The sequence below is a fragment of the Convolutriloba macropyga genome, chromosome 15 (assembly GCF_964194025.1).
Source record: "Convolutriloba macropyga chromosome 15, txConMacr16.3, whole genome shotgun sequence".
NCBI classification, from domain to species: domain Eukaryota; kingdom Metazoa; phylum Xenacoelomorpha; order Acoela; family Convolutidae; genus Convolutriloba; species Convolutriloba macropyga.
Genome location: NC_134482.1, coordinates 16,259,869 through 16,276,724, shown reverse-complemented (window position 1 = coordinate 16,276,724; position 16,856 = coordinate 16,259,869). Strand labels below are relative to the sequence as shown.

At 39.7% G+C, this 16,856-nt stretch overlaps 1 protein-coding gene across 1 annotated transcript in view; it reads right to left on the bottom strand.

Annotated features, from left to right (window-relative positions):
- LOC142354460 (alsin-like) overlaps positions 1–6,917 on the bottom strand; it is a 168,711-nt gene extending 161,794 nt beyond the window's left edge. The window contains exons 1-2 of the mRNA XM_075406762.1: positions 6,616–6,917; positions 1,664–1,839 (exon numbers count right to left, since the gene is read on the bottom strand). Of these exons, the coding sequence (XP_075262877.1) occupies positions 1,664–1,839; positions 6,616–6,871 (432 nt within the window). The 5' untranslated portion in view covers positions 6,872–6,917. The remainder of the gene's footprint in view (positions 1–1,663; positions 1,840–6,615) is intronic.
- Positions 6,918–16,856: the final 9,939 nt, after the last annotated feature.

Sequence of the window (16,856 nt, the reverse complement as noted above, 5' to 3'; positions counted from 1 at the left end):
AACGACAGTTAAAGACAAAATTAAAAAATTCAATTAAATTCTTCGAGAAAGTATTGTCGAAGCGGAAAAGGACCACCATCTATATCTTTAAGGATTTATATATTATCAATTGTGCGTTATTTTGAACGCGAAAAATGTGATATATGAATTGACAATAACGTGATAATTTGACAAAATTAGAAAACATGAAAAATGGGCAAGTACCTAAAAGTTTTTTAAAAAATTGTGAAATCTAGTAGTATCAAAGCCAGAACACCATAACTTAAGGCGTAAAACCGCAACAAAGACTAAATTTGAATTCAGCAGAAAGAAAGAGCACTCTTTGATTGCTGACCCTAAGCTACAAGTTGACCAAAGTAAGAGAAATATGGAGGCAAAGTTCAATAAGCCATTTTTTATTTAAAAATCAAATATTTTAAAAGTCAAAAAGACCATAAGCTTTAAAGAAATCAACTAGATAAATTAATTTTGAGCTAACTAGGAAGCCAATAGGACCTATCACTAGTGAGTTTTGATTTGAAATGTTCAGAAATTTTAAATAATATGAAAAAGATCGAATTTTTTTTTTATAAAAAACCGAATGATGACAATCCGAATTATTTTCTGGTACAGAACTAGTCCTGCTGATGTTGATTGTCCATTAGGAATATTTAGTTTTCAGAGCACTGTCAACGGAAGTTGAAGTGGAAATAGCCCCCTTTTCAGTTTACAAAGATTGTGTTAGTGGTGTTTGGATGTACACTTCCTGCAAATTTAATCAGAAGGGACTGAAGGAACTTATTTCGTGCTGTTTTTGATGAAAAAGTCTGAATTTTGTGAAATTTTTAGCCGGAATTTGTGACAAAAAAATTCAATGAAAATAGCCGACAATGTACTTTGTCTTTAAACTTAAAATCAACATCGTTTTCATAAAAAATTTTATTAAATTTTATCAAAATTGGCGAAATTTTAGTCAAAAATTCCGAAAAAAGGTGAATGAAATCAACGGAATTCACTCTATTTTCTCGAAAGTTTAAACCCCGATATCTCCCTGTCAAAAACGAAAATCAAAAAATCTTTTAATTCCATATTCTACGCTGGACAAGCTTTCTAATGATACCTGTCTCAACTCTCTACGATGAATATATCGATCGGCCAAAATTGACTGAACAAAAAAAAACCAGTTGAGTATATAGTTCCTCCCCCCTCAAGAGGATTCGGAACAATGATGTCTAAATTTGGACCCCAACTCCCTTCTCATTGGGAGAGTTTCCCACAACACAATTAGTACTCCAATTTTACAATGTGTTCTCTTGTTGAATCTTTAAGTGTATAACAGAAAATTACACAAAATCGCCGTTACAACTTCAAATGTAACAAGCCGACATTAAAAGGCTCAGTTGAGGGAGGGGGTTGAGCCCCAATGCAGTGAGGGGATGGGGGTAAGAGAAACAAAAAGACAAATCCACCTAATCATATTCGATTTGGGGATAAACTTTTTGAAGCTGCACTGTTCCTGCGCCCGCGCGGTCCTTATTTACCCAAGGTGCAAATTATAAGTAGCTACGTAACGAGGTACTGTATGTTGAATGGAACGTGGCCGAGGGTGAAGGATCAAAAAAATTAAATACCACAAACTTGGAGTGACAAAATAGAACAGATCCGGCAACGAATAGCTTGTTACCTTTTCGCATATGGCAGCGCTGTGATTGGCTCCAGCAGTGACCATCAACACCTTAGCCCCAATTAGCTCCTCAATCACCTGTGGTTGATTGCTGTTTGACCTCAGTCCATTCTGGGGGGAACTGCCCCAGCCCCATAACTTCGAATCAGAGGCCAAGGCCAACGAGTGCTTGTCTCCTGTCAAATGAAACAAATAAAAAACTCACGAGTTAATTTGTGTGAATCGCAATTTAAACGTAGATCGATGAAGCCGAAACGGATCACTAAAGTATCTCTATGGAGCAAAATTCGTTCTACTTTAAAAAATCTTAGACTTAAAAATTAACAGTTTTTTAGTATTATCAAGTTCTCGACATTTTCTTTAAAAATAAGAAAAACAAAAATTACGCAAAATTGGTGAGAAAATTTTCTTGAATTTTTGCATCAGAAATGGCGATAATCAATTTGTGAAGAATGGTATATGCATAGCCGAAAACAGCAAGCTTTTTCTGTTTAAAAAATATCCAAATTTTAATTTTCGAACAATCAATCGAACAAACAAGTGATTATTTCCAGCAAAACCAAACACACATTTTCTTCTTAATTTACTTACGCAAAAAAACTATGAGAAAAATAATTCAATATTTTCCACTCTTGCAACTTTTCAGAAATAAATAAAAGCTCAGGCTTAAAGTTTGTTAAATTCTTTTAATGTGAGCATATCCAAATTTATAATTAGAAAGATCAACATGACGGTAGCAGAGAATGTTCCAACATACTTTCCAAGGTTGCAAAAACAAATTTTAAATTCTGCCAGAGAAACCGTTGGGAGTATCCAAAAGCAACTTATATGCATTGGAGAAAACACCGTGTACTGTTTGAACCAAAAAATATGACGAAACAAACTTTCAAAACTCTAGGAAGATAAATGTATTAAAATCTGAAAGACACAGCAGCACACATTAAACTAACAAACACCAACACACAAATACATGGCCCAACACCAAAAAGTATTCATTTAAAACTTATTCTTGTCAATTGGTTACTACTCAAAGTTCGTCAATGTTCATTTAGGTATTCTTTGTTTTATTTTCTAAAAAGTAGGTGAGGATTTAACGGGTAACAAAATGGTAACTGTAGTTTTGACACTAAACTTTAAAAAAACTTCTTAAAATATTTGTTTTTTTTTCAATTTTGATATTTCATGAGCATGTTGATGCCTGTTGAGATGAGCTTATCCTCATTTTTAAAAATTATAAGGGGATGATTAAGGGTCAGGTAAAGCTTTCTAGTTGTCTTTGTGTCTTTTTTGGATGAATGAAGGATTAGTATAGATATCCAAATGTTTCTCTAGTTCTTTTTGGCTTTTTCAATTGGTATTTACAACCTCAATTTTTTTAAATGGAAGAGTCGCTTAATAAAAAAAAGGGAATTTCACGAATGTAAGCTGTATAACTAGTTGAATTTTTGCAGTCACTTCCGTAAACGTTTTTCCGTTGCTGATTTAGACTTAGAATATAGATAACACAACGACTTGCGCGGGTGTGCACGCAGCACAGAATGTTCCAACATAACTCTCAATGTTGCAAAATCGACACTAAGTTCTGCCAGAGAAACTAGCGAGTACTGGAAAGCAACTTAAATGCAATGGAGAAAATTACTTGTACTGTTTGAGCCAAAAACTAAGCCTTCTTTTTTCAAAGGAAAAAAATTCTACAAAGATAAGTGCAAAACAATGTGAAAGACACAGAAAACCATACACACAGCACACACTAAACAAACACCAACACAAAAACCTAGCCCACCACAAAAAAAGTAATTATTTAAAAATTAGTTTTCGTCAATTGGTTACTACACAAGGTTCATTTAGGGATTCTTTGTATTTTTCTAAAAAGAAACTAGGAGTGGATTTAACTGTAACAAAACGGTAACTGTAGTTTTGACAAACTTTGAAGCATAACTTTTTAAAGTTTTTAGCATTTTTTTTCAATTTTGATATTTCATAGGCACAAGTGGAGAATTACACATTGAAAATCTCTCAGATGTGTTATTAGCAAGGTTCCAAAAACAGAGTTTTGATATTGGACACTGTTAGGGCCACAATTTCTAGCAAATATTAAGTTGTATTTCTAAATTTCATTTCCGAGTTTTCGCACTCTGCCGTTGTGTCTAACACTTGAATAACTATCTCTCATTTTAACTATCCCTTTCTCCTTCTCTCATCCACAGCTTATACCAGATATATTAAAAACTTACACTTATAAATAAACCCATGTAACCTCGCACGCACACACGCACGCACACACATACACAAACACACACACACACACACACACACACACACACACACACACACACACACACACACACACACGCAAACAAATACAAACCTGACCAAAATTTTAATTTTTTTTTGGCATTTAATCGGTACTCAAAATTCATCAAGGTTCACAAAGGGCTTGAACATTCTCTCTGGACAACTAGGCGTGGAATTTTTAGACAATAGTTTCAGTAATCGTAGAATTGACTGTAAAATCTGAGCTGAACCTCTTGAAGGTTTTCAAAATTTTTTGTAAATTTTGACGTTTGATGAGCAAAAGGCGCCAATTATTTTTCAGACAATCGCAGACATGTTGTCAGCACAACATAAAAGCAAGCAGCGTTAGAATTTTTCATACATCCATCAACGAGTTGTGGCAAATTTTTAAGTAACTTTTCAAGATTTCTGCACCTTTTTGCTCTCAGTCTCTATTTGTGTCCAACATTTGAAGGAAATATTTCTCTTACACTAACTATCTTTCTCTCACACACGAAAATACCACACAAATTGAAAATACTCACACAAATACATACACCCACAAGCCTCGTACGCACATAAACACTCGAAAACAAAAATACAAATCCCGCCACCAAAAAAATTTCAAAGTTTTCTTTTTGGCATCTAATCTTTACACAATGTTCGCCACCGTTCATTTGTATCTTGATAGCTTGTTCTGGAAATCCAGTTGTGGACGTCTTGACTTTCAATCGGTAATAGTATAATTGACATTAAAATCGGAAATGAACTTTTTGAAGGTTAGCGGAATTTTTTGTCATTTTGTTTCATGAGCGTAATAGAGCAATTCGCTTGTTTTCAAATTACGCGGACGAGTTAAAAGTTAGATTTAATAAACACAATTTTGGTTGCGAACAAATTCAAAACAGCACAATGTTTAGCAAGATTATCTAACTTAAGTAATTTTACCTTTTAAACTATTTGACAGTTTTTGCACCCTCCCTCTAGTTGTGTTTAACATGTAAAGGAAAGTTGAAAGCTGTTCGTAAAATTATTATTTAGTGGCTTAGGAACATTGGTTATTAGTAAATTTAAGGTATTGGCATTTTCCCTCTTTTAAGCAGAAGTATTTTAAAGAAATAGGAAAATTTAATAATTTTTATGAGTACTGAAAAAGAAAAAAAATTATTCTTTTTCCTTCAAAAGAAAATTCAGAGTTTTTCGCATATAAATTTCGCAATCAATGAAGGATTTAGTTCATCAATTTACTGAAACGCGCAAAGACTGGACGAGGTCAGATCGAAGAGCAGTTTCAAAACACAGAAAAGTGAAAAAAAATTCTAAATTTAAAAAAAAATTGTGAACATGTATTAAATTTTTCGATCTGACAATCCATAAACTCTCTAACTTTCAATCTGATCTGTAATTCAATATATTAGAGAAGGTCAGTTCGAACTATCTGCTCTGAAAAAAGAATGAAAACAAATAAAGAAGATAGAAAAGATTTCCTTCTCTTTCAATAATGAATTTGGTATTGATGTTCATTTCATGATACTTTTTTTAAGTTTCCAAGGTTCTGAAAATACTCAAATGGTTAGCTCTGATTAAATGAGAAAAAATGTTTGCAAAAAAAACAAGACTTTAGAAAGAGGTACATTTTCTGCATTTAGTTTTACATTTCCAAAGTTGATTTTTGCTATTTTGAGAGCTCTAAATTGCCCAGAAAAAAACGGTTTCTACAATAGTTTTAACTAGCAGAAATGAGAGAGACGGATACAAAAGTTTCTTAAGCAAAATTTTGATAAAACGAAATTATTCATTTTTTGGAAATGTTTGGTTATAGTTGTTATTATAAGTTATTTTATAGTCTTTAAAATGTTTAGCATTAATGAAAAATCTCCATTTAGCCTAACTCCACCCCCCATTTTGTTTCCTTTTCCAGCGTGCCTTCGGAATTTTATTCGAAATTTTAAAGTGTTCTTTTTTTCAAATTGAGAACTTCAGGGCAACAAAATGGTGTTTTTCTTTTTTTCTCTACGTGCGTGAAATTGGAAAATCAAACAAAAAGTAAAATTTTGACAGAAGACAAAAAGACCAGCCTCTCATATATATTCCCCCATTTAAAAACAAATGTTGGAAAGTCACTTAAACTGAGTTTTTAAAAATCTCAACGTTCTTTCGTTTTGTTTTTAAATAAACAATTGTTAACTGAAGGTCAAGATGACAAAAATGTTAGCATACACGCGCAAAGTAATTTTTCTGTTCATTATAATCACTGTTTTTTTATAATCACTGTTCTTTTTATAATCACTGTTCTTTTTGTAATCACTGTTCATTGTAATCATTATAATCACTGCAATTTTTCTTTTCATCTAATCACTAACACTCGACAAAAGAGTGTCGGCCTAGAAATTCTTTCTCGTAAAAATGAACTTAATCGTACGTTAAAAGATATAAATCCATTTTTTACGACAAGGAATTTCATGGTGGACTTTATTTCATTTCCTCGAAACTTTAGTTGTAAGAAATAGGCGCGATTAGAGCTGTTTTGAAAAATTACCGTAAAAATGTACAGAATTTTTTTCCCGAGGTTCACATTTTTCAAATCCTAATAAATAAGGTCATCGTAAACAACACCAAATCGAATACCAAAATAATCATTACACCCCCCATTCATTCTCCAAGCAATTACCGCATACCTGCAGCAATCTCGACTATTTTGGTTTCGTCATCAGGAGCTACAATCCCTTTACACTTCATACACACCAATCCAGGATCGTTGAACTTGACCAACGTCAGTGCCTGGACATCCCGATCATGCACTCCGGTTCCACACTGACCATGTTGTGAGTTACCCCATGCAAATAGCTCCCCATAAACTGTACAGGCTAAACTGTGCGACCCGCCTGCTGCTATTGATGATACTCCCTTTCCGAGGAGAGATGTAACAAGCATGGGTTCCACGGCAACTTCGCATCGCTCGATTCCTGATTTCAAAGGATTGTTTCATTTTTTTAGAGAATTTAACTCAATTTTTGTAATCAAAAATAATCAAAAAATATCCCTGAGTGTTAGCAGTTGCAACTTGTTTAATAAATTTCCACTCAGCATGAATAACTTAACTGTAATTGTAAACCGTTAAGGCATTTTTCAAAAAAAAGCTTTAAACAATCGGAAAAATGCATTTTAAGTAAGGATATATACAAAAGTGGCTGTGTAAACTCTCATAAGTTGTCTAAAAGGAAATATGAAATCAGTTTCATGCAAAACTTTTCTTAAAATGATCATTTAAAACTTCATCACAGACTTGTTAGAAAAGTATCACAAGCAAATTTAAAAGAATATATAATTGAGTAAACTTTCAAATCTGCGTTCGCAAAAATTTAAACGTCTTCCACAAACCCAATATTTCAAAAAATCAAACCTACTCTGTTAATATTAAAACATAAACCGACAAATGTCGAACGAATTGCTCTTGGACGACAGGCGAGGCAATTTAATTCAGGGGCTGTAGCCTAGATCAATTTTTTTATGGGTGCGAAATTTGCATAAAAAAGACACATGTTTACAATAATTTCTATAACTTCGTTCAAGAGCAATTAAATATGCCATCTAAAAATATCGCTACACCCATAAAAAGTTTCAGTAGGAGGATCATAGACTGCCTACTAATTTTTTGCAGTTTCATTGGGTGGGATCAAAATGAAACAAAGTTTTTAATATGTGAAACTTTCCCAGCTGTTTGTGATTATTCGCTCCCACGGCATATACTTCCTGATCCGAAGTCATAAACAAAAGATGTCTACCACCTATAGCCACCTTCAACACGTTCTTCCCCTCCAGGATTCGGTAGGACTTCGGGGAGGGGCAACTTTGGGAAGCGGAGGGGGAGGTGGTGTCGTTTGAAGCGTACCCCTTCCATATGACCAGCTGTTTCTTCCGATCCGAACCAGAACCACTCATCTGAAAATAAAGACATATAATGATCATGGACTTGATATATTTATAATTTTGTTGCAAAATTTTTATTTGCTTAAAAATAACTATTACTTAGTTAACTTCAGAAATCTTCTTTAAAGAAACTTGCGTAAAATTTGGTATCTATCTATCACAGGAGTCAATTGAAAATGGGCCATTTGGCCTAATAAAGTCCTCGCTGGTCCCACCTACTATAATATCTAAAAAAAAATTTCCTACTATAATATCTAAACCTACTATAATATCTAAAAAATCTAAAGTTTTTTCCATTTATGCCCTCTCCCCAGTACGCTAAGCACCCCCGATTACGGATCACTTGCGAAACACAACAGAGCATGAGAATACCAGCTTTGTGAGGAATTGTTGGTCTAGTTTCAGTTTCCGCGAAAATATATAATCTGATGAAATAAGCCTCAGGAATTATTAACCATTCAAAAAAGGAAGAGCAATCTTTCCTGTAAACAAAAAATTCTCTCTCATTATAATTAAATCAGAAATTTATTAAAGTTAAATCAGAAAAGTTGTATTCAGAAAAGGAAAAAAAAACAGAACAAATAGAATGAATAATTTCAACATAATCTAGGATCTTGATAAATCATCAATGAAAAAAAAAACACAAGCTGAATCAATTTAAAAGTTTCAGTAACATATGGATATCCGAAAACTAGGAGAAAAGGAAGGTTTGTAGCAGCAAATCTGTTTTAACCATGAGTTTAAACTATTAGTCACAATTAACTAATAGTTAGACAAAATATGTAAACCTTGATAACAGCTTTAAGAAACGCATAAAATGATGGCTGCCTTTATGATTAAAACTTAGAGCACAAGGTAAATAATGACAAGTTATAACAAACTTTGGAAAAACTCAATTACTCAGCGTCACATTTTTTGGTCAACAATTAGCAAAACATGAAGTACGATAAATCTCAAAGCATTTGCGAAGCTCAAACAATCACTACATCAAAATATTCGCTGTTTTAGCGTTTTAAAAATGATCTAAACCAAAACTTTCACAAAAAATAGCAATCGGCCTTGACTGAAGTAAACCGGAAGAAAGAACGATTATATTAGGAAGCATGTTCAAATTTTTTCTCTTGTTAAAGGTGAAAACACTCTATCGTAATCTATATTCAAGATATAGCGTCTATATGTATACAACGTAACTGTGTAAGATCAACGTTCAAGGCAAAAGCCTCGTTTACGTGGAGGCAAATCTAGCTTGATCTTTTTTAGCAGGTCTTAGTCTAGGTCACCGGTTAAAACTAATCTGTTCAAAAAACCGAATTTGTTAGGCTAAGCGATCAGTTTTGAGCCATTTTGGAAGTTATTCTTAATGGGAAATCGGCCTTTGTATTCCTCAGAAATAATACGTATGTTGCATTTAGAACGGAAAATCTAAGCGAAAGTTTTGATATAATACGCACAAAAATTCTCTATCTAGTGATATAATTTATTCAATTCACTTTACTCGGTAACATCCTCCGGCCCGGAAGAAAATGTTGGGAGGATTGGTACAAGCTTAACGAGTGGGCGGACGAGCGATCCGGATGACGTGCGCAAGACGGCGGAGCGGGCGACGCTGTCGGAGCCGTACCGAAGTTCTTCAATCCGAGCAGTTGGATAGTAACCCCTAGGGTTGCTTTCTTCAACGATCCAAACTAAATCACCGACCTTGAGGTGCTGCTCGGCAGGCGTCTGCCACTTAGATCTACGGTTCAGTGCAGGTACATACTCCTTGAGCCAACGTGCCCAAATTGCATTGGCGTATGACTGTGCACGGGCGTACCGCTTACGATGATCAAACTCGTCGACGCCAACGATGGACGGAATTCTGGTTGCTTGGTTACCGAGTAGTAGAAAATTATTAGGTGTTATTGCGCCTAGGTCGGACGGGTCGGCGCTTACGGGCGTTAAGGGACGTGAGTTTAGTGCGTATTCGACCAGACAAAAAGTAGTGTTCAACACCTCATCTGTGAGGTGACGCGTACCGACGATAGTGTACAGTACTCTTTTAAAACTTCGAACTAGCCCCTCCCAGATGTCACCTTGGTGTGGCGCACTGGGTGGATTGAACCTCCACTTAATGCCCTTATGTGCAAGTTCGGTGGCAATGTTAAGCGTATTCCATTTTTCCACACATTCACGGAGCTCTTTCTCCGCTCCAATGAAGTTCGTACCATTATCCGACCAAATCATAGCAGGAGTACCCCGACGGGAGACGAACCGCTCCACTCCCATTACACAGGAACTAGTGTCCATGGACGGGACAACTTCAACATGGACAGCACGAGTAGTGAGACAAGTGAAAAGAAATCCCCACCTCTTCTCGGTAGTCCGACGAACTGTGACGTAGAATGGGCCGAAGTAATCAACCCCGGTGTTGGTAAAGGGAGGAGACTGGTATGCGATTCTCTCCTTTGGGAGGTCTGCCATGATAGGTTGAATGGCTGCTGCACGGAACTTTCTACACAAGACGCAGTTTTATTTGATGGAACGCAGTGTAGAACGTAGTTTTAGGATGGCATAACGCTCTTGTACCTTTGACTTTAAGTAATCGATGCCCTGATGATGGTTCTTCAAATGAGTATGCCGCAGAAACAATTTAACAAAAGTATGACGCGCATCCAGCATGATAGGACGCCTAGTGTCGAAGTCAATTTCCACTAGCCGTCGGAGTCGACCAGAGGAAAGGATGAGACCATGAGGTCCAATAAACGGAGTAAACTGAGCAATGCGGCTGCTCTTCTTAACGGATTTGTTGTCAAGAAGATCCTTTCTTTCAGTATTAAAGGACTCTCCTTGAACCAAGTACTGGAGATAACGCTCGGCTTCGTCAAGCTCAACAGGGTCGGCTATGCTGCCGTCTACGGTACGGTAACTTTCATGAGATGGTAAAAGACGGAGCACATATGCGGTGACACGAAGTAATTTTTGAAAAGAACTAAACTTATCAAACCGGATCAGATTAATGCTTTGTTCCTTTGGGGAATTGGTTACAGATGCGGCTAAAGATGAGATGGAGTCATCATCTTGTTCCTTGGTTACAACGCCGAGTTTGATGTTATCAACGACGTCAGTATTTGGCACAAAAGGGAATTGCTCAGTTCTCAAGAAGTCAGGACCCCTCACCCAGCTACTTGATTGCAAAACTTCAGCGGACATGCCACGCGTGCCAGCATCTGCCGGATTATCACAAGTGGCGACGTGGTTCCATTGGTCAACGCTGGTGTTCTCCAGGTTTTCACTAACACGATTTGCAATGAAGATGGGGTGTTTGTTTGTTGAGTTTATCCACTGCAAGACGATTGTACTATCTGTCCACATAAAGACTTTGTCCACAGTAACCGTTAATGCTCGACAGATTTCCCTTTTTAAACGGGCAGCGAGGAGAGCGGCTTGTAATTCCAACTTAGGAACTGTCATTACCTTCATAGGTGCAACACGGGCCTTGCCCAGGACAAACGCCAGCTCTGTTATAATCTCCCCAGAGGTGCAAGTTACTTGAGCCCTAAGAAATCCTACTGCACTGAATACGTCTTGCGAGCTATCACCAAACATGTGGAGTTCAAGATGTTGGAATGGTCCTGAAAAGTAACTTCTCGGTATAGTGATCTCAGCTAACTGCGGCAGTTCAACACACCAGGCAAGGAATCTGCCAACTGTGTCTTCAGGTAACTCGTCATCCCAACTTTGTCCATTGACACGCCAAATGTCTTTCAAGATTAACCGAGCACCAACAGTGAACGGTGCGACAAGACCAATTGGGTCGTAGACTTTTGACACAAGACTTAGGACCAAGCGCTGTGTTAAACTTTTCGTGATGGTGCTGTTAGTACCCCTGCTCACAACCAGAGTATCGTTGTTGTGATCCCACTTAAGCCCAAGTACGTGCATTGATTCCTCCTTGGATGAAACGATGACCTTCGGTTCAGTGGATTGAGCAGACCGATCAATTTGGTCAGCCAGATCTGGTACATTGCTTACAAACTTAGTAAGCTTGAACCCACCTAGATGGAGAAGATGTACCAATTCCTTCGACCTTATGAGGGCCCTCTCGGGGGATTCCACAGAATCCAAGTAATCGTCCATGTAGAAGTTCTCAAGGACGGCTTTCGCAGCTTCTGGGTACTCCTTAGCATTATCGCGTGCCGTGCGCTGAAGTGCGTAGTTGGCGCAGGTGGGCGAATCTTTTGCCCCAAAGATGTGGCGCGTATACTGGTGTACCACAGCATTTGATGTGGGGTCCTCCCGCCACAAAAAGCGCAATGATGGTTGATCACATGGCAACACTCCAACTTGGAGGAACATTCCCTCGATGTCGGCGGATACGGCGAATGGATGTTGTCTGAACCGTAGGAGTACATAGATTAGGTTTTGCAGTAGGTCAGGTCCGGTGAGTAATGACTTATTAAGAGATGCACCATGGAACTCTGCTGCTCCGTTTAGTACCCTACGAACCTTGCCCGGCTTGTTCGGGTTAACAACCGGATGGTGTGGTAGGTACCACTCTCGTTCCGAGCGACTTTCCACCTTATGAGCATCTTTGACCCTTACTACGTAGCCTTTGTCTAAGTCCTCTTTGATGGTATTCGAGTACTTTTCCCTTAAAGTCTGGTCTTTCGTAAGCCGCTTTTCCAAAGATTTCAATTGAACCAGCGCTGAGAAGTAATTGTTGGGCAGTTCGATGTTATCTTCAGCCCATAGCATTCCTACATCGTACCTTTTTCCATTATGCACGGTGGTGTTTTCAAGAATATCATGCGCACGTGCATCCGAGGCGGATCGTGGATCTACTTGCTTAAGTGCGCCGTACGACTCCATGTCGTACCAAGATTTTACCTGACTAGCGAGTTCAAAATCCTGTTCCATATTAGCTTTGAAACAAGTCGAGACTAAACCTGAAGACGACGGTAGAGGGCCGCTTAGAACCCAACCTATGGGCAAGCGAACAGCGAAGGGCGAGGACTTCTCGTCGGCAGCGAAGTACTCTAACGGGCGGATGGCATGATACACATCCTGTCCAAGTATCATCTCGATGTTTCCATAGCAATATGTAACTGGGTCTAGAACTGCTAGGTGCGGGTATGTTTCCTGAAGTGCTTTAATGTTAATGACATCGGCGCCTACATTCAAATTTTCCTTTACGTAAGGGCTGACTTTAAATGGTTCAAATGCTTGGTTGTCGCGTGGTGTTACAATTAGTTCAACTAACTTAGTGTCTACAACCTCCTCGGTATTTATACCCTTGACTGTTAATTTCAATGCTGTACCGTGCAAACCAAGTCTATTTGCAAGATCGTTGGACATCCAAGAGTTACTGCAAGCGGTATCACACAAAACTAAAGCCGTGGTATCTTTACCGTTAGAGCTCTTCAACTGTAATTCAGTCACCTGAAGGAGGCCTTTCACATTACTCACAGATGACAAAGTGGTGGTCTTGCTCGATGATTGGACACTAGGAAGTTTACTTTGATTTGCGCCAGCATTAGAATTACTGTTGTTGTTGTTTGGAGGGGATTTTGATGGATAAACCCTCTCAGCTCCATGGAGAAGAGTATTATGGGAGCTGTTGCAACCGTCCTTCCTGCATTTCCTGGGGTTTGGGCATTGCCTGAACATATGCTTTTCTCTCAAACATGAGAAACACAGTTTTGCTTCCGCCACTACCTTTGCTCGCTGAGTGGGAGACTTTTCTTTAAATACCCTACACTCCCACATGCGGTGGTTACCTTTACACACAATGCAGCGAGGGGTTTCAGGCGTTGCCGATGTTGAGGCTGGTCTCTGAGTTCCCTTAGTTTGTGTATTAGCAGCAAAAGTTCTTGAGGCAACTTTGGTCTTTACTACTGAGTTGGTGTTATCCTCAGTTCTTGCCTTCGATGAAGTTTGTTTCATTAAATCATGTGCCTCGGCCTTCTCCTTCAACCAATCGTTGAAGTCAAGGAGTGTTGGCTTTACCCAATGTTTCTTCACTGTGAAGAGTGACCAAGACTCTTTCAGATTGGGCGGCAATTTTTGCACAGCCGTGTTGAGAAGTGAGGCGCTCTTAAGGTCTGAGTCATATGAAAGTGATTTAAAGACCCCAACAAGACTTGAAATTGTTGCAGAATAGTTTATGATGTTATCACTATTGTGCATCTTTAATGGAGGAAAAGAGCTGAGTTTGTCTAAATGTGCACTGACTACTGCCTGTGGTTGGCCAAATTTACGTTCGAGTGTCTTAAGTGCGTCCTTATACATTACACCACAGTATGCGAACTCAGCGATGGCGGTTTTAGCTTTTCCAATTACAAGAGTTTTTAGGTATGTTAACTTGACGTCATCAGTCAAGGACTGTGCGTCTATGGCGCTTTTAAATTGTCCGAACCATTCGTGCCACTGCAGGGGATCACCGTTGTACTGTGACAACTTCCACTCGGGCAGTGGATCGTTCTTCTTACAAGTAATTGCATCCACCAACTGCTTTAACAAATCCGCAGAGTCCAAAGAAGGAGCCGAAGGTGTGGGATGCGGCGGGCCACCCCAACACAACGGGTTCGGAACGGTAGCTCCATACGTTGGCGGAATGATCGGAGTGACAAAGGTGGGGGCGGTACTTGCGGAAGAACTAAATGGATTCGCTTGCATGAAGTCTGATGTTACGTAATTTTGAGCGCCTGCTGCTGCTTGTACATGAGGGGAGCGGTGCGATGTAGATATATGAGAGTTGATTAAAGGGGCCGGTTGTACGGTGTATAAATTTGCAGATGTACGTACAAGTGGTACTGCATTAGGTGGGACTGCTGCCGGAAAACGTCAGACATTTGGATCTGGAGGAGCAGGAGGTGCGTGGGTTATGGGTACAAAATTTTGGGGCTGAAAACTCTTTTGTGGAGGTGGTGGATGAATTAATTGAGGCACGAAATTGTTTGCGGAGGAAATGAATGGTGCAGGAGGAGAAGGGGGTAACAGATTGACATTATTCGCCACGGGGTTAGTGACTTGTAGTGGGGGTGCTTGTGGCGGCGAAGGAGGAAAGCGGAATGCTGGTGGGATTGACGGAAAATGCGGTGGTGCGGGGTTTAGGACGGGGGATGGAGGGGCTGGTACATTTATGTGTGCTTGTTGCGGATTAAGTGCTAGCGGAGCATTAACAAGTGTATTTAAAGGTAGTGAACGCGAAGGGCTGACTAAATTCAACTGTCCCGGCATGCTCGACCTGCGAGGGAATTGATGATCTAACTGTAAACCATCGAAGTGCATTGTTGCTTGAGACAATTGTCGGGCTGTGTTTGGGGCGTTTAGTAGAGTTGGCATATCAAAGTTTATTGGTGGTGATGGAGGCGTATATTGAGGCTGTCGCTGCTCTTGCATGATGTTGTTTGCAACATGTGCATCATTGGTTACATTGGTTCTACTACTTGGTTCATGGACAGGGAGGTTGATGTTGGCCTCAACTTGACCATCTCTATTGAGATTGAAGTGTGAGTTTCGAAGTTGAGCTGAAGAAGGTCGTTGGACAATTGCTTGGTTGGATTGGGTGATGGAACCAGAAAAGTGCAAACTCGGTTCGTTTGCAACATCTGCCATGTTCCCGGCCGGTGACGAATTAACACAATCTTGAACAAGTTTCTTGCTCTTGACTGAACTTCTTTCCGTAAAGAGCCCACTCATTTTGCCTGTACCAGACCCGTCCGCTGATGATTTTGTCATCAGCTCCATTTCCTCAAGGGCTGCACCAGCTACTTCCTTGCGATGATCCTCCTCAAGCTGCTCAATTTCTAATTCCCGCAATTTCGTTTGTTTTTCAATTTCAAGACGTTGTCTAGCAATGCGAAGCTTTGCCTCATGTTGTTTCTCAAGTTCCTCCCTTTTTAGTCTTGATAATTCTAAGTCTCGTTGACGCTGACTTGATCTTTTTGAGGAAGTCATATGCGAACCTGATCTTGAGTGGTGAGAGGTATACATCTCTGCTGTCTCTTTGTCTTGGACCGAATTGATATACCCTCGAGCAGCAGCAAGGAACTCGTCAGTTTTCTTTGTTACACTCTCTAACCATTTCTCAAGATTCTTACAGACAGCGTCTGGATCTTCAGTCTTTTGTGCCAGATCAAAGAGCTCTTCATTCTTATCAACTACTCTAGTAAAAGCATCTTTGCACTTCACTATCAGACGTTCGATCTTAACTTTCCTGTCTTGCTTATCAACAGCATTGTTAATTTCACCATAGATGTTATTAAGTTCAGCCGCTAATTTTGCCCTCGCACTATAAAGTTTGTTGAATTTGTCCTGCAAAGTTGTCATGATCTTAAGAAAAACAGGAACCACAAGTTTAATTTGGTACTAGTATAAAGTACACACACACATATGCAACAACACAAATGGGTTATACCGAACCCTAGTGTGACGGTTTGCCTAGCAAACCGCCAAAGAGCAAAAATGTTCGTCGAGTACAATAGTACCCGGCGAAAGAAAGAAAGAACGGTGCACAGGAAGCGCGAAACGGGACAGGACGGGAGACGGGACGGACGGGAAGAGACGCCGAACGAGTAACGCACGACGCAACGGGAAACCGAACGGACAAACGGGAGCGTCGGGCGAATGGCGCACGACGAAACGGGAAAACGGCACGGGCGGGGCGGAAACGTCGGGCGGATTGCGCACGACGAAACGGGAAAACGGCACGGGCGGGGCGGAAACGTCGGGCGGATGGCGCGCGACGAAACGGGAAAACGGCACGGGCGGGGCGGAAGCGTCGGGCGGATGGCGCGCGACGAAACGGGAAAACGGCCCGGGCGGGGCGGAAACGTCGGGCGGATGGCGCGCGACGAAACGGGAAGACGGCACGGGCGGGGCGGAAACCACTAGCGAGGAGGCGGGAAGATCGATGCTAGCAGACCACAGCAACAAACTCAACCAAACAAGCTAGCCGTAACTCCAGAATAAACTTAAGTCACACCCTAGAAAGAAGGAGAGGAGCTAC